Below are 26792 nucleotides of genomic sequence, written 5' to 3' on the forward strand. Positions count from 1 at the left end.
GGTTTAAATAAAAATGTTTTTAAAATTAAAAATCTGAGAATAAGAATCTGCCTTTTTCCAAAAGGCTTCAAAAGGTTTTGAATTTAGCATTCAATCGCATGCCTATACATTTTTATTTCAATAACAGAATTTAAATTTAGATCTATTTATCATTTCTTTTCAACAAAATTAAAGAAGTAAAATTGTAAATGAATAGGAAAAGAAATAGGATGCATGTATTTTATGGCCCTATTATAGTAATTCGTTGTTTGTGTGAATGTTAATATTGTTAGAATTTTAGGAAATTAGAGAGGAGAAAAAAAAGGAGACTATTGCATCAAAAATGAATAAAAACTATAATTTAATTCCTCACTTTGACTTATACACTTTGAATTATAGATGAAATATAACCATGGACCTGTATATCAATTATAGCTAGATTGATAACCATGCCAAGATAGAGTGAAAAACTTCAGCCAATTACAAGAAGCGTTGCTTATGGTTTGGGTCCATTAACCAAATTTGCATATACACAGTGAAGTGACAAACATGGCGTCTGGAATGGATGACGAACAGAGCCTAAAAGAATGCGAAGCGTATGTGCAAAAACACAATATTCAACAAATGTTGAAAGACTGTATTGTTGAATTATGTATTCACCAACCCGAGAATCCAACTTCTTTCTTAAAAGATTATTTTGAAAAGCTTGAAGGGGTAAGTTAAGCCAGGCCCTAGCTAGCACTTTTAGCTAGGCGACAATACATCTCCGACAAAAACAACAACAAACTCCTTCAACTGGCCAACAACAAGTACGACGGTTATGCTTATTGTGAGAGGCTAGGCCTAGGGGTTGGCCCCCTGGAGTGTACATCAGATAGACTAGCCTAAGCTAGTGTAACTTATGAAAAATATTTAGCCTAGGTGGTAGGTCCTAGGCCTAGGCCCTAGTATGTAAAAAGTGAAGAAAAAAATGTAATTTGTTTTTCTATTCATTCACTGTCCCTGTCATTTTTTTTCAATTCAGAAATTGTAGGCCAAAAAATTGGAATGAGATTTGTAGATTTGCGTCCACCACCCGCCCGCATGTTTAGAAAATAAAATCCGCCGGGCAACAATTCATTAATTTTGTAAACAAAAAATCTTTTTGCATTTTTATTAATCACCCTACAGTTCACGCTTATTTAATTGATATTTATTGGATCTACTACAGTACCATCGTGTAGTATCGCAAATGTGTCGAATTCTGGATTAAGGAATCTAAGGATATGCATCAGTTTGAGATCAAAGCTTCCATGACTCTAACCGACAGAGCGCGGACTGCCCACAATGTTACAAAATAAAAACAGTTTAATTAACCGTCGCAAACAACGATCGCGTGTCTAATATATTGTTTACTGCACATGCACAACAACCATGATTAATATTTCATATTTTTAGCGCTAGCTGCTATGGCGACGAACAAAATGTTATGCGACGGTAAGCCTATTGGTAGGCTACATCGTGTATCATGATCTATTACTCACCTTTGTCTACTTGTGGAAATAATAATATTGGACAAGGTACTTTTATTCGTTAATCCATGTTTGTTTGTTTATGGTTTGCCTTGCGTCTACTTTTCAAAACGAGCGCTAAAGTAGTAGAATCAGTGACGTATCGCAACCATACATAGCCAGCTAACCCCAGATCAGGGATCGCAGTTTTGATTTGATTAGACCCGGTGATTGGCTGTGATGTGGATGACATAACCATTAGTCAATAACCAGGCACTACAATTAAATAATCGTATCGATAATTAAGGACATTCATGAAGAAACCAATGCTTATAGCTATTAAAAACATGTTTGACTATATTGTAAACCACTGCACATGGAATGCATAATTTAATATTCTATAGATTAAAGATGTATTGTCCCTTTGACTAATTCCAAAAAAATAAAAAATAAAAGATTTCGAAAAAAGGTGGGTCATTTTGAAGTATCATAATAGTTATTAACTATTTTTCGAAAAAAAGAAATATTTTACTGAAATACAGAGGTTTTTTTGTTAAAAAAATAACTTTGACTTCCAGTCAAAGTTTTCAATCCAAACATATCCCATAATGAAATGCGCTTGTTTGGCTACTCTGTATGCATAATCATAAAACTTCCTCATGATCTGTGTGAAAATACCTTCTTAACCGTGACGAGTTGTAAACAATCCTAATTTAGCATATGCATAATGCGCGTACTCATGGTTTGAAATCTTTGTTTACTTTCGCTCGTGACGATTTTCCAGATGAAATGTAATCAAACTAATTTACCTGTTCATTACGTAAACTTGTTGTTTTTGGCTTAAATTTTCGACTTAAAGTGAATAACTTTAATATTACTTTGATATGGCCACTTTAAATTTAGAATATTTTGACCATTTTTTTGTGTTTCAAGGGACAATACATCTTTAACAACATACTGTAGATTAACGCAATTCGCAGCGTCCTATAGAGGGCCGTGATTAGAGACAAAGTTCAAATAGCAGTGCTTTAGGCGAGCGCCTTGGAAAATCGTTTGATGTCACCTTTGATACGTATCCTATTCCTTAATCCATTTTCGAACTGAATGACCATAGAAAACCATGTGAAAATACATTTTTAATGTGTTTCGGATACAAACTTTCTATGGCCTTAAAAAGGTTGAATACATTTTAAAACATTCAAACATGTGAAATGTTAAATTTGTAAAAAAATATTTAAAATATAAAATACAAATAAATAATGCAAAATTTTATTTGTATTTAAAAAAAAAAAAAAATTATTAGACAGGCATATTGTTTTCAACTTTGTCTATCTATTTTATTTATCTTTTTAACACGTGACCTAATTACGTCATATATTGCTTTTTTGACATGCTTGTGTCTTTTCATTGTTTAAATGGCAATACAGTAACTGGATATTGGATTGCATTGATTACAAAAGGATTTTATTTTTTTTTATTATAATAAATCTAAGTTGCCCTTAAACAGTAGATTGACTGCAAATTCAATTTTTGACCTGGAAATATATTTTGGTATAAATTAATCATGATGGTGTACAGTAATATTTAATTATTTTATTTTTTTAAAATTTTTTACCGTGTGCAATTCATCTGTGTACAGTAAGCATGATTATTGAGATCCAATGAACCAGTTATTAATACAACATTGTATTGGATGTTAATAATAATTAGTATAGTATATAGTTAGTAGTGCTAAACAAGAAAATGTTATTAAATTTTAATTGGCTATTAAATGTGACACCTGTGATTCAGGCCACCGAAGGACACTTAACTTACTTGGTGTTAAATGATTAATCTGTAATAAGGCAATAGTAACATAAACACAGAAGTACCTACAATTTAAAAGGAAACTGTGTGCCAGACAGATGCTATTATTTTAATGTCAAGAAGTAATGATTTAAAACGGGAACAACATACAGTATACTTGCAATGTTGACATTACAGTACAAAACTCTAGGATTGATGGTAAGATGATACAGTAGTAGTTCTGAAAATAGTTTATATCCACAATTACCAAATAGAATATGGCATGTATTGTGGATATTACTATATTAGTAATTAGTTAGTAAGCAATGTGATTTTTTTTAAATTTGACATGCCTTCTACCTACTATACCAAGAAGGCATTCTATGTTGACAGTAGACATTATTATGAGAATAAATCAAAAAGTTTAAGCAGGCTTTGCCAAACATTTAGCCAACTATACTACTACTGGGATAATATGCATACAATAAGTGCATACAGTAATAGTAGTTTCTATGCACTGTGACAAGAATGACTAAAAAAATAATACAATTTGAGAACAGAAAACAGGTACTTTTAAATTACTGTAGTAGAAAGTGCGTGTTGTGCAAATACTGTACCAAATTGAGACATGTAAAATATCTTCCGCCCACCCTCTCTTTTGTACATAATACTGTATTGTTGTATTACTGATACATACTACCTGTATTCTTCATTAATTTTTAAAACAGAAATGCGGCTGAATAATTTATAAGAAAATACATGTATTGATTATTTTAACAGTTTTGTTGTACCTCTAGTACAAATGATTAGACAAACAATTTGTATGTCCCATTAATTAAGTATAGTTTTTCAAGAATTATTTGTTTTCCATTATGAGACATCTTTACTGGAATACTGTACAATAAAGGAAATTGTAGATCAATTAATAAATCAATTTATTTATTTAATTATCAATCATGTCAATTATTTTAAAGAATAGTAGAGTAATCAATGTAAACTGCAAAATAAACTGTAGTACAACCATTAGACAGACTACTTAAAAAACTCTATCTTTCTTTTTTCCATCTAGCTAAGTGTTCAAATCTCTGTTAGTAATTGATTTGCAGATGTAGATTATTAAACAGACTTTTTTCCACGAAGTTAGGGAGTTTCTTCTTGCATCGGTAATTGATACATAATGATGCAGGCTTTGCATCAGTGATTTTCTTCCTACTGTAAATGCAGTAATCCATCGTTGACTCAGCTTTGCTAGGCAGCCATTTTTCTCAGCGGTTACCACAAGACAACCACTAAGATACTTTAATCATTAGTCTTTAAATCTAAAACTGTTTACCTAGTCACGTCTACTACAGCATAATTGTTTTATATGGTGTAATTGCATTTCAAAATTATGCAAACTTATCTTTGAACTTTGACATGATATTTAAGGCGGAACGGACGTAAAAGGGTATGGATTATATACGGTCATTTTTAAAAATACGTAGAAGAAGTTCTTCTTCGGATAGGACTCCACCTCGGGATGTAAGTAAAATTGTTTCACGCCCGTATACTGTAATAATAATAATAAATTATTTATGACAACAGATGCTGACAATGAATGCCTTGAGCGGATATCTGTGTTGCATTTAGTATTATTATATACATTATGCATTAAACAAATAGAATTCAAGATACAGTATAATGTTGTTGTATTCAGGTCGTTTTAAAAATTAAATATTTTGGAATTATTCTTTGTATTTCCAAATTATTTTCTTTGTTTAGGAAAAATATGTGACCCATGGCAGGTTTCAAATGCAGTTGAAATCCTTCCCATGACCATTCCATACCCCATGTGTACAAAACAAACAAACTTACAATATGCTCCCTTCTCTACCTTAGATTTAATAACAATAACATACAGACATTGGAAAAAGTCAAGAAACTGTAAAAAAAAACCATAAATAATGTTAAGATTTAGAAATGAATCCTTTTGATATTTTACCTTGCCTTTTAGCAAATTTTTCCTTTTTTTAAAACTAAATGTTTTTTTTAGAAATATACTATACCATAAATTATCATTTCATACAATTTTTTTGTCTAATGATGACCTGCAGTATGGTCAGAAGCATAAAATACATATGTAATATTTCTGAAATATTAAGAAGTTTGCTGGACTCTAGTACCAAGAATATTATTATATTATTTGGTCAGAATTACTAATAACATTAATACTTGTGAAATAATATCATCCACATTTATGAGTTAGATAGTATATAATTTATAAATTGCTATTAATTGTACTTGACCCTATAGTACTAATAGTAAAAACATTAAATGTATATTGATTATTCTACGGTTTAAGAAATAGTTTAATTAAATAATTATACTGTAGCCATTTTGATACAGATGCAAATCTTTTACACTGTGGATAAAATATTTGTTATTTAAAGGATTTAAAAAATTAACCGAAGAAGAATGAGACTTTTTAAAAAAGAGAAATTCTTTTATGCCTTCTATAGAATTCACTGAGCCTATCACAATTAATATAACCAGTTACAAGTATACCTTTTATGTGCTATATGCGCGGTACTCAAAGTAATATGTTAATTAACCCAAGAATAGTGAGACTTAAAAAAAGCGAATTTCTTTTAGCCTATGCCTTTTGTAGAATTCAGTGAGTCTATCAGTATCACAATTAATAACCAGTTACAAGTATACCTTCTATGAGCTATATGCGCGGTACTCAAAGTAATATGTTAATTGCTATAATCGAATATCACTGTAATAGCTGCTGTAAAGTGTTACATTGACACGTTTTTCTTTGCATGTACGATGGAAATTGTACCACGGCTGAATTTTGCGATTATAATAAATTCAGAATCTCAAACATCGTTGTTTTTTCCCCTTACATAATTTTAATAAAGTATAATTTATTAAAGTATTCACCTTATTATTCAGAATTTAACTACAATTATATGAATGAAATTACATATTTTATTTCTGACAATAATTATATAACTCTGTATAAATTTGCTTAAAATATAAATGGATAGCGCATATAATTTAATTAATAAAATTCCAGGAAAACTAAACAAATGACTCTGTTGGTATTCTGTATCATTGTGTTTAATTCCATATAAATTGACTCTTTCATTAGGTTGCAAGTAATTTAGAAAAATATATGTTATGAGATTTAGGGACTTTTAAAATGTTTTCACATAATGGTATGGTTAAATCATATGTAATCATAGGAAATTTACTTTAATTTCGAGGTGATCCCTATGTCATAAGAAATGGATAGGAATTTCTTGCTAACAGTATGTTAAGGAAAATATATCCTGTTCTAATCTAGGCGTTGTTATGACAACAATTATCAAAGATAATTTGTTTTTGTTTTTCATTTTCGTACATCACCAGAAAAGGTTCTTTGAATGGTAAAGTTGACTTCACTTGCATGCACAGATTTTATAGCATTCATTGGGCGTTTCGCTCATTAATTTCTCTCTTTTATTTTTAGCATTATTTATTTTATTTACCTAACAAAAAAATGTAATGAAAACTATTTATTTTGTCTTTTTTAAAGGACACTCAGAAAAAACCTAAACCAATATCGACATCATCATCCAACGAGAATGAGAGGGATGATGAAGTATCCCCGACGACTGTACCACCAGTCAGACGCAGAAGAGGAGGGGTCAGCGCTGAGGTCGTTACAGAACACGAGATTAAATCATACGTAAAGAAAGTAAGTATCATGTTTTCATCTCAATGCAAACCTAGTTTTTATATGACCTAACTAGGATAGGATGCAAGTGTAGGACACACAACTGGTGCTCACCGGTTTTAAATTAGTTTTGGGGTTTTTAGACTTTTGATTTTTCTTTTGGTTCTCAATTGTATGAAATATTTAAGAGTATTTCACGATATTAAGAGTTTTCACGACATTAAATGCTATATAAATCCAAGATTATTATACAGTATTTTTATATAATATATATTACTGTATACATTTTTTATATAATAAATATTTATACAAAAAACACCTCTGCACTATTTGTAGTTTAATTTAACACGCAACATATTATTCTTCATTGTTTAAATTTTAATTAGTGTTAAGTGTATGAAACTGGCGACATCAGTGAAAGCTAAACAGATCATTTAAGCTGTAATCTTTAATGAACTGTAATCATGAATGTGTTGTTATCGATTCATTCCATTATATAGTTTACATTTACTGTCTCGTATAAATTTTATAGTAGTATTTTATGTATATAAATTTACATGCATTAGAGAAACTCCACTCCAAAGCCTGTGTATATATATAGCCATTAAAAGACATTCTAAACCACCTCGTGGTGATAATTTTGAAATGATAATTTAAAGATGAGTAAATCAACCCAACTCGGATTCAAACTTGGATCCTTCTGCTTAAAATACAGATGTCCTAACCATTAGACCACTGGGGTTTCATGGTAATGTTCAAATCTCGTACCTTGTTTTTATGCAGTTGGTGTTTGAAATTAAAAAAATAAATTACAACCGACAATAAGAAAATGCTGTGCAAGCCACTAAAACACTAAACTTTAAAGTCTACACTATCAAACTTTATGCGACAACAAAATGTGATGTGGCCAAATATGGACATAATGATGTCATATCATACCATATTTGGGCACATCACTTTTTTGGCAAACTAGTTTGATAGTGTAGACAGAGCTTTAGTTCAAAGTATGCATGCTCTTCTACAGTAAATCTAGTAATTACCGACCTATTATTCTCTTTGTTAGGTTGTGCCTAAGGACTACAAGACCATGGCAGCTCTGTCTAAAGCAATTGCTAAGAATGTGCTTTTTGCTCATCTTGATGACAATGAAAGGAGGTAAACCATTTTCTTTTATTTATTAATTTTTTGATTATATCTTCTAATTGTCTAAATAAAAAAAACTTGATTGTGTGTCAGTCAGTGTCAGAACTATTTGGAAAAGAAGACGTGTACAAAAATGCAAAAAAAAGTATTTTTGTTTCCCTTTCCCTATTTTTTTTTCCATATCTTTTGTTCTTAATTTCAGTGATATATTTGATGCTATGTTCCCTGTTAAACACAATGCAGGAGAAGTGGTTATTCAACAGGGTAAGGAAACATTGATTTTATAGAGAAAGTATGCAAACCTTAAGGTTATAATGGATAAACTGGAGTATAAATAGAATTCTGATGTTTGATGTTTACACATCTTGTTTTTTAGGTGATGAAGGTGACAACTTTTATGTAATTGATAAAGGAGAAGTAGAGGTAAGCAGATAGTAGATAGCAGATAGATAGTAATTAATGAATTGAAGTATACTTACAGTATATATTCAGAAATATATTTGATTTTCAGTATGCTTTTATACATGAATTTTTCAAATATATAAAAAGAGCAGAATAGACGACCCAAATAATCCTTATACACAGAAGATTCATTTCCATTAGCTTCTTAAAAACAGTCGTTATTTGTATGTTTGTAGAGCAATTTGATTTTGTTGTTATTCAGTCTCGTTATTGTCTTTATGTTTTAGGTATATGTAAACGGTGACATGGTAACGACTATCAGTGATGGTGGTAGTTTCGGTGAGCTGGCCCTCATCTATGGCACTCCAAGAGCCGCTACTGTAAAGGTTAGTCAATCAACTAAAGCTCTGTCTACACTATCAAACTATTTTGACAAAAAAAAGTGTGATGTGCTCAAATATGGTAGTGATATGCTTAAATATGGTAATGATATGACATCATCATGTCCATATATGGGCACATCACATTTTGTTGTCACATAAAGTTTGATAGTGTAGACAGAGTTTAAAACATACTAATGTTTTTATTTCCCTTTTCCTCGCATCCAGCTGTAATTGGAACCTCAATACCCATTTGGTTTTAGGCAAATTAGAATGAATACGATAATAAGTTAAAGGTAATTGGAAATATAATATTAGCGAGCTGTAGCCTGGTGATTAACGTGCTAGCCTTCCAATCTCAAGGTCCTGGGTTCAATCCCAGGGCCAAGGTTGTAACTCACGACTCTTTCAACTCCACTCCCTAAGCCTCAAAGACTTAGTTTATAAGCACGATCAATTATAAAATAGTTTATCCATCCTGTAAGTGGCGAGTTTCTCGCTATGGGATGAAAATGAAATTTAAAAAAAATCCTCCATTATATTACTTATATAGTACTGTATGTTATCATAATAATAATTTTATAATAACATTATAATTTTTATTTTTTTTTAGGCTAAGATGGACCTCAAACTGTGGGGCATTGATCGTGATAGCTATAGGAGAATTTTGATGGTAAAGTTGTTGTGTCTTTTATTTTAAACACAATTGTGAAAGATATATCTAATATGGTATTTGTAGATGTAGTGGCCTCCAAGTATAATAAATATATACAAATATTTATTTTTTAGGGTTCCACTATTAGAAAAAGGGGCATGTATGAATGCTTGCTGTCAAAGATTTCTATTCTTGGTAAGTTAAATATAATTCAGTAAAAACGCAAAAAAAAATGTGTTATAATAAAAAATGAAACTTGTTTACTCATCTGGTAAGAGCTGATCCAAACTAAATTTCATGTTGTTATAACTATTTTTCAATTTTCTCTGTGAATTGTCATTGCAGATAGTCTAGACCAGTGGGAGAGGTTGACTGTAGCAGATGCTCTTGTCCCTGTACAGTTTGAAGATAGCCAGAGTGTAGTCACCCAAGGGGAGCCTGGAGATGATTTCTACATTATTGTGGAGGTAAGAACCTCAAAATGATACATATATGCAATATGTTATAGATTGATGTCATGTGTTAACAATAAAAGTTAGGCTTAAGCTCTATCTACACTGTCAAACTTATGTAACAAAAAAATGTGATGTGCCCATACATGGAAATGATGATGTCATATCACTATTATATTTTAAGTATATCACTACCATATTTGGGCACATCACACCTTTTTTGTCAAACTAGTTTGATAGTGTAGACAGAGCTTTAGAAGGTGCAGTTGAATGAATGTTAACAGTCATTGTTGTATTGAGTAAGCATTATCGTTTAAACATGTTGAATACCTTTTTGTCAGAACCATTGTACTGATTATAACTGTCTATAAACTATCAATGCTTGTTTTTCACAAACATTTCTTGCATAACAATAGGATCATCATATAGGAATCAGCATGTGAGTGCCATGTTGATGTTTTTTCTAAATGTTTTTTTTTACTTTCAGGGTAGCGCAGCGGTCCTCCAACGGCGAACAGATGCTGAAGACTTCATTGAAGTCAGCAAATTAGGATCATCAGATTATTTTGGTATGTTAAATTCGTTTACCTTTATTTTATTGTCAAGGTGATAGAAACAGTTTTTAATGAGATATTTTACTCTCATGCTGTAACTTACATAGTTTCTGTATTGTGAAGTGGACATGCCAAAATTTAGGGCTATCACATACTCACAGTCAATACAATCATAATCACAACTGACCAATCACAAAGATGTATTACCAGATCTCACCTGTGCATTATTATTTGGAGCTACCATCTAGGATTTTATAATTCAACTGAAGACATTGTACATATGATGGTTCCCTATGGACTTTAATTGTGTACAATTACACACACTATATCTACGGGTAGAGAAAAACTTATTCTCTAAAACCTCTGTTTCGATGGGTTTATTTGACCTTGTGTTGCAGTAGTGTAATATTCTAGTAATGTTGATTTCTACAGTTGCTCAAATTTGTTGTTTACAGGTGAGATTGCATTGATATTGGACCGCCCTCGTGCTGCCACCGTTGTTGCCCGTGGACCATTGAAGTGCGTTAAGCTTGACAGACAGCGATTCGAGAGGCTTCTCGGCCCGTGCATCGATATATTGAAGAGGAACATCTCTCAGTACAACAGCTTTGTCGCCCTCTCAGTTTAGTGGGTGATGTGTATGCATAGAGGATCACACAGGTCTAAATATATAGTTGTGCCATGTGCGTCTGTTACATGCACACATTATAATAAGCTGAGAACTCAGTAAAAGTACAAACAGCTAATAATTATATCAATTAAAACAAACGCTTGTTACCTTCTCTGTACAAAGGTCATCAGAAACCTATTAACATGTTATACAATACAATTATTTTTATTCTTATCTACCTAAGAACAGGTTAATCTCTCTTAATTAATTTGGAACAAAATATAGAGAGACTTAAAGCAAAGCTCCTTTTCTAAATCTTATTGAGACCTGCAGTAGTATATGATTTCTACATTGAAATGTATTTTAAATCACACATACTGTACTCGGACAAAATACAATGAATAGTTGCTTCCTTTAGCTCTACTTTGGAATGTATTTTAAATCACACACACACATACTGTACTCGGACAAAACACAATGAATAGTTGCTTCCTTTAGCTCTACTTTCTACTACAGGCTTGTATATAAGATGTTTCATTCTATGGTATATATGTATTGGTATTGTGAGGTAAATGGGTGATTGTTAACGTTGATTTCCAATGTGCGTTTTAACTATAAACTTAAACAAGTTGGCATTATATTCTTTATTTCAGAATCTACCAAAAATACAGTATAAAGATTATTTAGTGCATCATAAGTTCAAAAAGCTTGTATTTTGCTTAAGATATTTGTAATTTAGAACAAAACAATCTATAGTATTTGAAGGTTGGACGTCGTGCATGGCTACCTAACCAAAAATAGTAAGTAAATGCGTACAAAATTAAAAGGTTAGAATGGTATAATGAATTGTTACTGAGTGCAGGGCATTCAAATTAGTTTTCTTGCCAGAATTACTTTGTTTGCTACACTATTACTACGTTCATTGGAAATCAGACTTTAGCCTAAACCAATCGTCTACTGTACTGTTCTTTGGTGTATATAGTATCCGTATACGTTTATATAAAGGCTCATGTGTGTTTTAACTTTAGTTTAACTGATGTTGTTTTAAAGGGGGCACAGATAAATTTGTGATGGTTCGTCCAAAAGTTTAAAACCGAGCTTAGTTTGGAACACATTTATAGGATATAATTAAAATGCATTTAATTTGGAAATTTTTGCATAAAATTCATGACATTTATTGCCTTATACGATACAGCATTCAGTCAACCTCGATACATAATGATTATAGCAACCATTTGCGGTTTATGCCCTGGTATCAAGATTCAACAAAAATTAGAACACCCATGTATTACAGGTATTATAATTAGTCATTCCATTTCATTGTCAATTTATTCAAATGTTTATTTATTTATACACTACAAACTAATTGTAATCTGAATCTGGTGATTAAATGTAAATGTACACTTGTTATCTGATTGGCAGAGATTTTACATCATATATTTTCAAGAATATTATTTTATTATGAATAATTTTGTAGTGTGAATGGTGGTTTAGTAATGTAACATGTGATTATTGTTTACTTTATCGTTTTGATTTAGCTTTTCGCTTTTTATTTTTGTATCACCATTGAGATCCAGCCACTGATACCCACAGCATTGTCATTTTTTTCAGTAATTTGCCTTTGGATTTATATATATATATATATATATCTCTAGTTTAATATTTGTTATGAGTTAGTTACTGGAAAATGGGAAATAAAATCACTTTAGTCCAACAATGAAATAAAGCATGTACAGTATTTATATCTTCCATTCAATATGTCAACTGCAGTTACTGCAGTAATTTTACACTTTGTGCTCAGGATTATTTGTAGTTACTACATTTTTTAAGTTGAATTAAGATTTATATCTGGTTTCGAATTCGTACTTTTTGGATTTGAAAGTTTGGAAGTTAAATCATAATTATATTTTTTATTCTTTCCACAAGTGATTGATAACGTAATGCTAACACAACACAATATATTGCACAACAATTTTAAGGTTTATAAATGCATTACTTCATTGGATTATGATTCCATTATGAATTTTTGCAGACCTATTGCATTTAAAAAAATTAACTTAATTGTAGTACAGAATAACCATACTTTTGGTTATAACAATGTATGGGAAAAAATGCTTGATGGAAATACAGACATCATCGTAGACAATTTTTAAGTGCTAAAAACCTAAATATTGTTATATTTAAAGTTTATCGGCAATGAATGAATGTAATTAGCAAATCTTAATTATGTGATCATTTCCCAGCAAAAACAAGGATGTACAGTATATGGAAGTAATTTGACCAATCACAGTGATTTAACCACAGGAAATAAAATGCGGTTTTTGCAAGAAAAGGGAACAATCTCTGTTCAAGCCACTGGGCTGTCAAAGACCTCTGTGAAAAAGTGGTCAGGTTGAAACCTTATCAACCGTACTGGTGGCTACGGCCCTAATTCACAAACAAATCATTCAAACTTTCGCGCGTGATTGGTGAAAAATAATTTTTATGTATGCATTTGCTTTGTATCTTTATTACTCCTACAAAAATGGTCTAACAGTAACTTGTAATAGAAGAGGTGCCATAAGTGTACCCACATAGTTGCTGTAATTTATGCTTTACAAAAGGATATTTAGAGAATAGATAATTATTAGTGCATTCCTAAATGATTCCATTGATATTTGACGTCGTCATTTAGCTCATTTTGCATTCATCCTTTTATTCCGTACATTTTTGTGGTATCGTAATTAAACAGAGATTAATAATAAATAAGATTTGCTGAAAATGTTTGTTTTGTTTATTCTTGTATTTAATGGTAAAATGTAAAGTCATAGTCTTTCTAAGTTTCAATGCTTTATTTAATTTTCCTACCATTTCTTCTATATGTATCACACAGTTTCAATTGGGTGGATGCGAAAATGGCATTGAATGCCATGGGACCACAACCTCCAGTAAGTTTACATACATAGGGAGAAAGAGATTTGATTTCACCCATTTCCATTCACATTTTTGGTAAATTAAAAAAAAAAACTTTCAAGAAAGGAGGAAACGCGTCTGTTCACGCACGCGCACGCATATCCGGTTTACGCGCATCCAATATAAACGCGCCGCGTATCCGATGTACGCGCTAAACTTCCGCGCGCGATTGACTTTATTTACATACAGGTGGTAGCGGTGGTGCACGAGGAAACGAAAGAAGTGATATAGCGCTCTCAGTGTTGCAAAAACGACAAAACGTACGATCAATGACTGATATACACCTCCATATTGATTCATCTTTATTGTTTTGTTTTAGAAAATGATTCGATAATATCGTACAAAGACAGACAAATCAATTTTGAACTTGATATTTTTCTGATTGTTTATATTTGGTGGTTGTGTTCGATGGCGACAACAGCAGAAGTTACTGTCCAAACTACGAAATATTTAACAACAATTCGACCAACCAGCCAGGCTAATATTGGTAGTAGTCTGTCATCTGAGTCTCTCACAAACACCGGTTTGAACGTATCGTCGTCGGCGAGTAGTCTACCAACAACAGGGGGCCTAGCAACACAACAAAATGGACAGAATTCTTCGGCTACGTTGGATGATGATCTGACTACGCCATCGTTTTTAAGTGTAATAGAAACTAATTTTCTTCAAACAGGAGCATGTGACGCTATTGCTGGATTTTTTGCTTTCCTAGCAGTTGTTATAACTTGTCATCAGGTAAAGTAAACAACTTGAAAACACAATATATTTATTATTTATTAAAATTTCACACAAAATCACAGGGGAATAGATAGAGATAGACTATAATTATAGGGACGTTTTCTTCAATTAACAAGCCTATAATTATATGGTGAGAACAAAATATAAATTTATCGTTATATTTATAAAATATAGACAAATATATAAAAATATATTAAAATGGTAAAGATGTACAATATTTATCAAAATCAATAACAAAATATAAATAAAGCCATTTCGCAGTTTTAAAAAGTTTATATAAAAAAAGTTTTCATTTAATATAAAAATATAAAGGAAACAGTTTAAAATTCAATTAATCAATTTTGCATTAAATTACAGTTTTTTTTAATAAATCATTTTTTTTTCGATCCCATTTTTTATCACAGTGGATAACTCCTATGTGACATTAAAATGGCATATTCAACAAAAACATTTTTAAAAATGGTTTTTTCTTTAAAGCATTAGTATTTTAAAATCATATTATTCATATTTAAACAAATAAACATTGCTGTAGGGCAACATCTCTTCCAGTTTTTTCTTAATGTAGAAAACAAATTTTCCATTGGTTTTGAATTGTTTCCAATTTACACATTGTTTAGAGATAGTTATATTTAAATATTAATTATTTATAACATGGAAGTTTCAAAATAATCTATGAGATATAACGTCAACATTATTCCTTGTGTACTGATAGTGCTTTGATAATACTACTACTAGTGTAGTAATTTATATCTTGTTGACATTTTCACTGAAATGCGACATCATGTATTTTTAATTGGATAGTGAAAATCATGTTCTAATGCTCAATGTCAGATTTAATTTTGTTAGAAAAATAAGAATGAGAATACACCAAACAAAATTCTGTTTACAAATAAAAAATTAAAAAATTAAACAAAATCAAACGGTATACAAACTACTGTACAACTACCAGTATACATTATTGTGAAATTATCTAAATTAAATTATTATTAAACTTTGTGAACTTTTAGAAATTCTTAAAAGTATTGCCTTTTGAATTGTAACATAAATACCTAAACTAACATCTGTGACTAATTTGTTAATTCATTCTTAATCACCCTTTTTTAAATATCTCATTAAGTAAATTATTTTAACAATTTTTTAATTGTTAAAAATATCCAGATTTATTCAATATAAAAAGCTGAGAAGAACAATTCTATCTAATGTTATAAACTTTCTATTGATAAAATATGACAAGGATTATCAATTGAGAGCTTAGAAAACAAAACTGTTTTCTCACTATAGTACAGTACATCATTCATAACTAATCAAAATTATATTAAATTTAATACTCTCTGTTCCATAATGAATAATCTTCCTCTCTCGCTATTTTCCTAGAAATATAGGATAAAAGCTGATGAAAGTATAGATTATATTTAAAAAAAAATCATATTACAAAATATTAATTCTAACCCACCCTATATTAGATTATTAATATCTCGCATCATAATATCATCTTCAACTTGGTAGATTTTTACAATTCTTTTCAATTAATTTAATGAAAATATTTATTGCAGTATCTTACAGTATATAGAAATCAATGAAATGGGATCCATACAATTTTGATTACAAATTTAAGAAGCAGTGTTATGTATGATGAGTGTGAAATGTTAGTCAAATCATATAAGCGTTGCAAAGATATGATCATTTTGTTTTCAATGGGTCAAAACATTCAAATTGAGGTCAGAGGTCAAAGATGAATTTTAGAAATTAAAAAAAAAAAAAATATATATTTCAATCAATCACAACATGGGTTTTTATAACCAGCATGATTCAAATATTCATAAAACACAATGTTTACACTTTCCCCATGATCTGCACACGAAAATACATAGGGATCTGGACTAATAGTAATAATATCTCTATGGCCAAATGCAAATCTGTGTACTGAAAGACTATCTACAATTATACTGCATTAAACGACGTAAACAGCCATATCATTTCAAAGGTCACCAACGTTTAATCAAATATACCCTATTTACCAAAATGGTACAGTCTGAATTGTAGCTACATAAGTACGGGATGGCGACCATAAGTATGATAATAAATTGTAATAATAAGCTACTGAATGTTCATTACATCATGTAGTCATGTTGTCGGCCTCTTTAAAATCTTCACCATTACAACTTAATAGACGTGTATAACATTTAAAATGTAACTAAAGAAAGACATTCCATGATTAATAACATGGGAATGAGTTGTTGAAACTAACAATTTTTTAGATTGTAATTTAATGAGCTCATGAGCACTGAGCAGTTCTATTTTCTGCAGCTAATGCATTACAACTGCATGTTAAGATATCTGATTTGAATATGTCAGTATAAATTATTATGAGCTTCAGGATTCGATTACGATGTTTAGAGTGAATTCATGCAGTGCAAATTTGCACTGTTTTATTTATGTTTTCAGACTATATTCATTCATTCATCTTTTTATTTCGGAATACCATGGTGACACAATATATCCATAGCAAAAGAGGAAAAAAAATAACTCAGTGTGAATAATATGTCATCAAAACCATGTGTTTTCATAGCCAGATAGATGTATCTAAATTGATTTTAATACAAAAGGGAAGCTTCCTGTAACCAGGGAATAATACAATAACATATTGATATCCTTAATCGTTATTCATATTTTGTATTGTAGTTGAGCCAAAGTAAAATAATTTAATAAAATCCACTATATACTTGAACCTTGTACTCTTATTTACAGTAAAAGAAGTAAACAAAATAGTATACATAGCTTAGATACAGATTAGATATGCCAATTTGATGGCACTCATCATGTGATTATTATTGACTTATCTAATTGTATACCTCATAAAAAAGATCACATGCTTATTAAATTAATAATGACACATTTTATTGAATAATAATAAAGCATTTAGGAAATATAACTATTACTAATACTTGGAGAGTATTATTATTAGTACAGTAGTAGTATTTTATTTGTATTAATTTAAATTTATATGTTATTAATATTAAGGTTTATTTTATTTATTTTTTCATTTTATTCAGTTGTCAACCAACAGCGATGAAACCGCCACTAACAGGTTGAATCTAAACATAATAAATATAAAATGTATTCATATAAACAACACAAACATAAACAAAGATAACAACATTAAAGAGATTTAACAATTTTACCCTTAAATACATTTAAACTATCATAAAATAAATCAAAATCCAAACAAGTAACCTATTAAATGTGTTAGGTAACCGCTGAAAGATACCTCGTTTTGTGCATTCAACACAACCACAAGGAACGTGAAGCAAACACTTGCTGTGAGTACGAGTTGGAATATTCAACTTAAACAAAGCAACAAGAGGACAACCATAAACGGAATTGAATGAGTTGTATAAAAAAACCATATCAAAAACAACTCTACGATTTTCAAGAGAAATAAGAGAAACATTATAATTAGGACAAGTGCGAGTAAGGAATCTAATGAATTTGTTCTGAACATTATGTTATGTTGATTAAAGAAAAATAGGGATTTATAGAGGCTAGATCTGGGGTGGGGAAGGAGTTTGTGTGTAAATATCAGGGTACGGTTTTATTTTACACTTTTATTATTATTGTTGTTGTAAATTGGGTTAGCATTGTAATGTAGTAAAATTGTGATGTAGAACGCACCTTCATATCAAAGTGTGCCACTGTTACAAAAGTGTATGTTCAAATAAATTATTATTATTTTTATACAGTACACAAGATTAATATACATACATACTGTGACCAGGGAGTTGTAAAATTACAACTGTGACCAAAACAGCATTAGTAATTAGTTATTAATTATAAATGTGATTGGTTTGTACAGTACTTTAAATGTCAAATAGTAATTAATGTCACAATTAGTTTAGAAACCATTGATAATAAAACTGGATTGTTAAATGCTTGTTTTAATGTTGTAATAAACAATTGACACATTGCTATAAAAATGTTACAAATCATACTCTAATGCTTTGATTTTTGAGATCTGTTTTTCTGTATCTGTAAGTATAATCAACTATTAAGCTACTGCAGTGAATACATACATTAACATATTTTATTTAATAATAGATTCCTTATTAATAATTTCCCAACAGATTTACATGCATCTTCGGCACTACACATGCCCAGGAGAGCAACGATGGATCATCAGAATTTTGTTCATCGTACCTATATACGCCTTTGAATCATGGCTTAGTTTACTGTTCTTTAGTAAAGATCATTATTATGTGTACTTTGGTACTATAAGAGATTGTTATGAAGGTAAATAAGAATTTCTGTCTGCTTCATGTGGAACACATTGATTGCTTGTTATTGAATGACTTAAAAAAGTTCCTGGTCTATATTGTGCCTACTTACCTGGATAAACTGATGAAGGCCTTTTTCCCTTCCGAAAGGAGAGCATTATTTGAAAAAGAATTAACACCCCTCCCTCACGTGGGCAGCCTCGTCCATGCATATCTCACCATTTCTTTTCGTTGACATGTTCCAATTAAGAGAGAATCTTTTAATAAGAAAATAAGACACTACCCTAAAATCAATGTAGCATAAAGTTGTGAATATTTTGGATGTAATAAAATAAAATTTCTTATTTAATTTTTTTTTAGCATTTGTAATATACAACTTTTTAAGTCTTTGTTATGAGTACCTTGGTGGCGAAAGCACAATCATGGCGGAGATACGTGGTAAACAAATTACGTGAGTAACCATTCTATTCATAATAAGAAGCTATCCCTTGATTTTTCCATCCATTCTATAAGTGCACTAGACCCAAACCTAAATTAACATTACAATATGGACTTCACACACAATAAAGAGGATATGCAGTTAAAAATATTTAAAGGCTTTTTAATCAATTTGTTTACTATAATGATATGTACTTTATAGTGTAACAAATCAATGTGCTGTTAAAACTGTAAAGTAATAGCATTACCATTGTTATTATTTCGTATTGTATGTTGGTGTGGTACTGAACAAAGATATGACAATTTTTGAAAATTGACAAGCCTACTAGTACTACACAGATTTTTACTCCAAAAATATGCATTATGCTGTTATTAAACAATAATTTGTTCTTTGCTCCTAGTCCTGCCAAGTGGTACTGGTGTACGTGTTGTTTACAGGGAAAAGCATACACAATAACATTTTTACGCTTTTGTAAGCAAGCCACGCTACAGTTCTGTATAATTAAGCCAATGATGGCGCTGGCGACACTCATTCTTCTCCCTTTTGATAAATACTCGGACGGTGACTTTTCGTAAGTATATAATAAAAATAATAAACCTTTATTTAATCACGGTAACACTTGATAACTGATAAAATACTTTTATTGCAACTTTTGGGTTGAATTATACAAAAATATATACTTATACTTAAATGAAAATATATCCTATCCATCAACAATAACAATCAAAATACACAAACCATCGAAGAACAGACAAAACAGAAGACAGGGAGAGAAACGACTTGTTCACCTCCATGATGTTTTTCCACAAGGCCGTAAAACATCATACAAAAAAATTAACAATTAACAAGAGGAGTTGAACTGAAAATCCTAATTTACACTTAAATTAGAATGAATTGAAGTTTTACAATAGTACTTCCTTTGTACAAAATTAGTACAAAAATTGATTCCTTTTCGTTCAAAAAAAATCTATACAGTTGTAAGTTCTACAAAATAGTTAGACTACATAATGTATTTTATTATTACCTATGGGAATTACTGTTGAAAATGCAATAACATTGTTTAAATGTGCTTTTAAGTTTAATGATGTCAATACATATGTGCATTATAAATATAACTTTTTTTTAATTGTATACATAACAAATACATAATTTTATGTTTAAAACATATTTATTAACATATTTATTTAAAATATATTTAATTGTTTTCACTAGCCCTACTGAAGGATATTTGTACATCACGATTATCTATAATATATCTGTGAGCTTGTCGTTGTACGCGTTGTTCCTGTTCTACCACGCCACCAAAGACCTCCTGTCTGCGTACAACCCGGTGCTCAAGTTTGCTATGGTCAAGTCTGTTATCTTTGTCTCTTTCTGGCAAGGTAACCCTTTTTTTAATTGTTTAATGCTTAAAAAACTATTACCCCACTATTTAGAAATTATAAATTGTAAGTAAGATTTAAAAATATCTCCGACATTTATTTTCTTTATATACATATATACATAATATATATAAAATAACAGTTAATACACAGTGATTAACATCTAGTAGTGTTTTTAAACTAATACTCTTAATACATTTTCATTATTTTCATCACTTGCTTAAAAGTATATTATTTTAAATTCATGTCTTACTCAGGTGTATTTTTGGTCACCTATTTTAGACTCATACATTTTTTTTCACTTTAGGCAATTTAGAACATATATTTAACATCTTTGTAATCTTTGGCCAGGTCTGCTGTTGGCTATTCTGGAGTTAGGAGGTATAATAGACCCTGCTCAGGCGTCTGATGGTACAGTCATTACATCTGGTTTAGTGTCTGCTGGCTACCAAAACTTTCTCATCTGTATTGAGATGTTCTTTGCGGCAATTGGACTGCGGTATGCATTCCCGTACACGATTTATCAACAAAGTAATCCAGAGTCACTTACACGTGGAAGTACGATGAAGGTAAGCTTTCCCGCTATCGTGCCACATATTGAATTAGTTAGATGTATTTACTTGGTGTCTTCAGGGGTTTAGGAGATTTATGGATTACAGTTTTGTAGCACCTTCTGATGGAAGTCTTTCAAAACATGCTTTCACAATGTCAATGACTCAGTAAAAAAGTGGATAATGAACTACAAAGGAGGAGAGGAGTTGATAAGTGCAAAGGATACATTTATACATACATACATTTAATAATTCTTTATTTAAATGTATGGTAACACATTTGTTTTCATTATTAATAAAAACACATTTCACATTTCTAGCAGGGTAATTAAAGGTAACAAAAGCATTTGGTTTTATTTATTATAATAAATTTATAAATATGTTTAATTTTCAACGCATTTTGTTAAATAGTTACCACATCTTGCATGAATTGGTCTGTTCTTGCGGCCATTCATTTCTAACATCTACACATGTATCATAAAATTAATATATTATTTTTGTTTTTAATTTATCTTTAAACTTGTATGTTTATTGGTGGCATTTTCTAATTATGCAATGTTTTTTCTAACAATACATTTTAAATATTTATCATTTATATATTTTGTTTTGTAAATACATCTTTCTCAAATTAAAATTAATTTCTGGTTCTAGTATGAAATGCGATAATGGTAAGCATCATCAAGTGCATTTAATTAAACTGAACAATATTTTTTCCAAGATTTAATTTTAATTTGAGGAAGACCAGAAAAAAGCATGTTCTGTAACAGTTTAAAATATTAATTTTATTTTGATAAAAATTGTTTTGATATTTTTGTAATGTAATGTAGATCATTTTGGAGAAAGAAAATGTTTTAGGCAATAAAAACTATTTCATATTTTGTTTGTAAATATTTTTACATCGCTTTCATACCCTTCCTCCAGAATGGTCTATGTTGCATAGAGGTGTTGCCCAAGAAAGGGGAAACTTTCATGAAATTAGAATGATAATAACATGTTGTGTCCTCCAAACTGGTCTAATGTTGCCCATGAAGGTGGGAAACTTTCATGAAATTAGAATGATAATACATGTTGTGTCTTTCAGCAGAGTATCTCAAGTAGTCTTAAGGATACGGTGAATCCAAAGGACGTGCTTCAAGACACTATTCATAACTTCTCACCTGCGTACCAGCAGTACACTCAACAGAGCCAGAAGGATGACCTCGAGTTGGGTTACGGTACCAACTACCAATCAAATGGCACTAGCCAAAGCGTCAATCCCCCTCCCCCACCTCAACGTTCATTTAGTGGTCGAAGCCACAATGAAAAAACTACATTGCTGAGTTCTGATGAGGAATTTTAAGAGGTATTCTTTGTTATATATATATATTGGTGCAATCGCAATGTGTGCACTTTGCTTACAAAAAACGTCCCATTTCACAAATCACAATATTTATTGACACTGTTGCAAATAGTTTTTCCTGGATTTATAACCTCCTTCATTCTTATGTTAGTAGTATTGCTTTTTCTTATGAAATGTCCCATTTTAAAATTCAACACACACCATCTGACACTTTTCCTACCTAGTCTTTTCCATTCCATACTTGCTTATAATTACTGTATGAAAGTAGGTTTGGTGACTCAACACACACATTCACCATCAAGAGTTGGCATATGCTTTATTCCTTTTCCATCCCATACTTAGGTAGAACTCTTAAGATCGATTGACTCTACTGCTCAGAATTCTCACTCATTCACTGTTTATATAAATTCTATTCCTGAGAAGTCTTTTCAATACTTATTGCATTATAGTAGAATTCACAACTCAATTCACTGACTGATTGACTCTATTCCTCAATCTTTTCTATCCCATATTAGCTGAATACATTAATCATCATTTCTTTGATATTGTATCTAGTACAGATACACAGATACCTCACTGTTATTATTGAAATCTTTTCAAAGAAGCCATACTACTGCACCCATAGTCTTTTATAAATACTTTCCTTTTGTTCAACCTCTTTGTGCATTGGCTTATGCTTTTTAGTATGATCAGCTAACAAAATGGAACTTTTTGAAGTATAATGAATGGAAAATTAACAATCCACATTATGGTTATTAATGTATAAGTCTAACTAAACTTGTGCAAACAGGTTAAGCCGGTGTAGGTGTCTAATATGTATATTATATGTTGTTGTGTTGCCTATAATTCTTTGTGGGACTTGGAGTTAGTTTGTTTGTTTTTGGGTTGGATGTGAAATTGCTGAGATTGGATAAGGTAGGTATGTATAAGTGTACTGGGGAGGTTCTTCTCAATATACCTAATCATCTTTCACTCTTTTGTGTACTGTTGCACACATACCTCGTTAGTTTTCTTATAGAAATATATATTTATGTTTTTGTTTGTTTAGAGATGGTTATATAGCTTCATTGTTTTATGTCTTTTAACCATGATGCTGTGTGCTGTTGTGATCTTTAGCAAGTAAGATTTTAGGTGGTGCTACCCAGAATTAAAGCAACCTGTTTCAACCAGAAATGATTTTTATAAATGAGTACAGTTTTGCAAATAATTTATTATAATAATTTCTTAAAAGCAATAATTACAATATTGAATTTCAGATTATAACAAAAAAATAAATCATGAGTATTATAATTTTTCCTTTCACCCGTCAATTGAGTTTTATACAATTTAAATTATTATTATTATTAATTATCTCAAATTGTACTTTTCTTTACATTTTTACTAAAAGGGACACATCTGTATTATATTAGCTGCCTTATATTTTTATAATTTTGTTAACAATTTCTTTTAAGGCTTTTTTACTGTTGAATTATGCTATTCTGTATATTATTTTGATTTAATAAAAAAAAGGCCACAGATTTTTATGTATTTTAAAAAGGAAAGAGAGGTGTGTTTTACCTGTTGTTCGTAACAGTATACAAATTAGTATTGGGATTATCGATTTGCTATTGTTGATCAAAAAGTTCATATTGCTTTTAATTAACAAACACTGAAATATTTTTAAGTGAGTTGTTTATGTACTTAAGATCATTTTGGAATGCTTAAAATGTACAGTACATCTATTGGTTATCATATCCCGTGTTGGTTCCCATATCCTGTGTTGGTTACCATATCCCGCGTCAATTACCATATTCTGTGTCGATTACCATATCCCGTGTTGGTTACCATATAACATGTTGGTTGCCATATCATGTGTTAATTACCATATTGCATGTTGTTTACCATATCCCGTGTCAGTTTCTATATCCTGTGTTGGTTACCATATCCTGTGTTGGTTACCATATCCTGTGTCAGTTTCTATATCCTGTGTTGGTTACCATATCCTGTGTTGGTTACCATATCCTGTGTCGATTACCATATTCCGTGTTGGTTACCATATCCTGTGTCAGTTTCCATCCTACATTTGTCCAGATTGCTTTTTATAGGATTTGAACCAAGATGTTTTCAGACCAATCAAATACTGCAAGCCAAATGTCACCATAACTCCCTGCCATAACCTCTCATCCATAACCTCTCATCCATAACCTCTCATCCATAACCTCTCATCCATAACCTCTCATCCATAACCTCTCATCCATAACCTCTCATCCATAACCTCTCATCCATAACCTCTCATCCATAACCTCTCATCCATAACCTATCATCCATAACCGAACAACCAATATGACATTAAAAACTGAACAGTAACTCGCCATTATTTACTGTCGTCCTTCGACTGCTGTACTTAAGTTCTGTTCTTTAAGTTGCTTTCTTAAAATGTGATCAGTATTTCTTAAGATGTATCCAATGTTAATATTCTTGAATATGTATGCTATACTATGTTTTGTATGCCTTGTTGATGTAATCTTAATCATGGTACTGTACTTATTGTAAATACTTAATTTAATCAGTTTACTATAAACATATATTTTTTAATGTTTAGATATATAGACTGTAAAGATAGCACAAAGATTATATATAGTGAAAATTCTTTTTAAATTTATTGTACTATTTCAAACAACAAAGAAGAATAAGTATAGGAAAAACACAATTTACAAAAGTACTTATAAATTACAAAAGTGAAACATATAATTGATGTTTTATATTAAGTTCTGTATATTGGATGGAAACCAAAATAAAATTAGTATATCTATACAGCACTCACACGAATAAGTTTTCTAGGGCTTGCTAGTAGAAGGTTGTTGAAAGGGGGAATTTGATTAAATGATTTATAAATTTGCAATAGTTATTTGTTGTGTTTGTGGAGTGATTTACTGCAAGAATGTGTAGCTGTTGAGTGGATGAACATCAATGCAAATTAACAAGAATAGCGGATAATAAAAAAAGAGAAGAAAACGTTAATCTAAAGCTATGTCTACACTATCAAACAAAAAAGTGTGATGCACCCATTTGTGGGATATCACTACCATATTTGGGCACATCAAATTTTTTTTAGTTTAATAGTGTAGACAGAGCTTTAGGAATGCTTATCCGTGTGAGTATGGTAATTGATAAAAGTTGTCATGTTATACTCCTTTATCACATCACCTAGTAGGAAAAAAAGTGGAATTTACACACACCATACAAAATTCAGGTGTTGACGCCCTAGTGTGGTGATGTAAAAGAGGTATACAAGACTTTTTAATGACCTTTCTGACCAGTGTTGCTGGCTCTGTGGAGTTCCGCCACTACTAGAAGTAAATGTCCACCACATCTGGTTAAAACCTCGATCATTCAGTGTTTTAGATTTAGAATACAATTATACAAACATTACTATTACAGGGATATCAGTACCGATCTCTATTATATATACAGTATATGTTGTCATGTATGTAAAGATTATGTACTTAGACTTTCATCTATATATAAATCTGGGTGAGATGAGTTATTCCAATAAAAGGAAACAAAGTATTTGTATTGCGTGTATATAAATATTATAAACAAGTGTATAAAATAGTTTTATTGTATAATGTTTAATAATAGTGGTATATGTTTTCGAGACAATAATTTTAAACGTAAACAAAAGTTATTCTTTCTATGTTGGAAGATGTTGCATTCCATATTATTATTAATACTGTATATTCCCCCGTTTTAGAATCTGTGGGGAAAATGTTTTGTACTCCTGTAGTCGTAAAGTAACAATTGATAACTTGTCACATGTCTATAGAAACTTAAGATGTATGTTTTTATCTATAGAAATTATTCTGCTAAAACCTACCAATATGTTTATTGTAGCATGGAGGAAAAATCTTCTCCATGATTGTAGTATGTATTGATGGCTGTCACAAGTTTAATAAAAATATATATATGTAAAAGCGAGTTTGATTTA

General features: G+C 30.6%; 2 protein-coding genes across 3 annotated transcripts; both read left to right on the forward strand.

Annotated features, from left to right (window-relative positions):
• Positions 1-519: 519 nt before the first annotated feature.
• Positions 520-13905, forward strand: LOC140058458 (cAMP-dependent protein kinase regulatory subunit-like). Its single transcript, XM_072104081.1, has 11 exons — positions 520-693; positions 6817-6978; positions 8021-8112; positions 8303-8364; positions 8477-8523; positions 8790-8888; positions 9496-9555; positions 9672-9732; positions 9883-10004; positions 10477-10558; positions 10999-13905. The coding sequence occupies exons 1-11, from the start codon at positions 529-531 to the stop codon at positions 11169-11171; spliced, it is 1125 nt and encodes a 374-aa protein (XP_071960182.1). The 5' UTR covers positions 520-528; the 3' UTR covers positions 11172-13905.
• A 479-nt stretch (positions 13906-14384) lies between these two features.
• On the forward strand, positions 14385-26780 carry LOC140058483 (transmembrane protein 184B-like). Of its 2 annotated transcripts, none has more exons than XM_072104111.1 (8): positions 14385-14840; positions 18965-19130; positions 19475-19565; positions 19954-20124; positions 20766-20935; positions 21287-21504; positions 22568-22828; positions 23874-26780. In XM_072104111.1, the coding sequence occupies exons 1-7, from the start codon at positions 14514-14516 to the stop codon at positions 22823-22825; spliced, it is 1401 nt and encodes a 466-aa protein (XP_071960212.1). In that variant the 5' UTR covers positions 14385-14513; the 3' UTR covers positions 22826-22828; positions 23874-26780. The 2 variants fall into 2 exon arrangements, with proteins under 2 accessions (XP_071960212.1, XP_071960220.1); XM_072104119.1 differs by having other exon boundaries at positions 22571-22828.
• The last annotated feature ends 12 nt before the right edge of the window (positions 26781-26792 follow it).

Source organism: Antedon mediterranea, chromosome 1, assembly GCF_964355755.1.
Source record: "Antedon mediterranea chromosome 1, ecAntMedi1.1, whole genome shotgun sequence".
NCBI lineage: Eukaryota > Metazoa > Echinodermata > Crinoidea > Comatulida > Antedonidae > Antedon > Antedon mediterranea.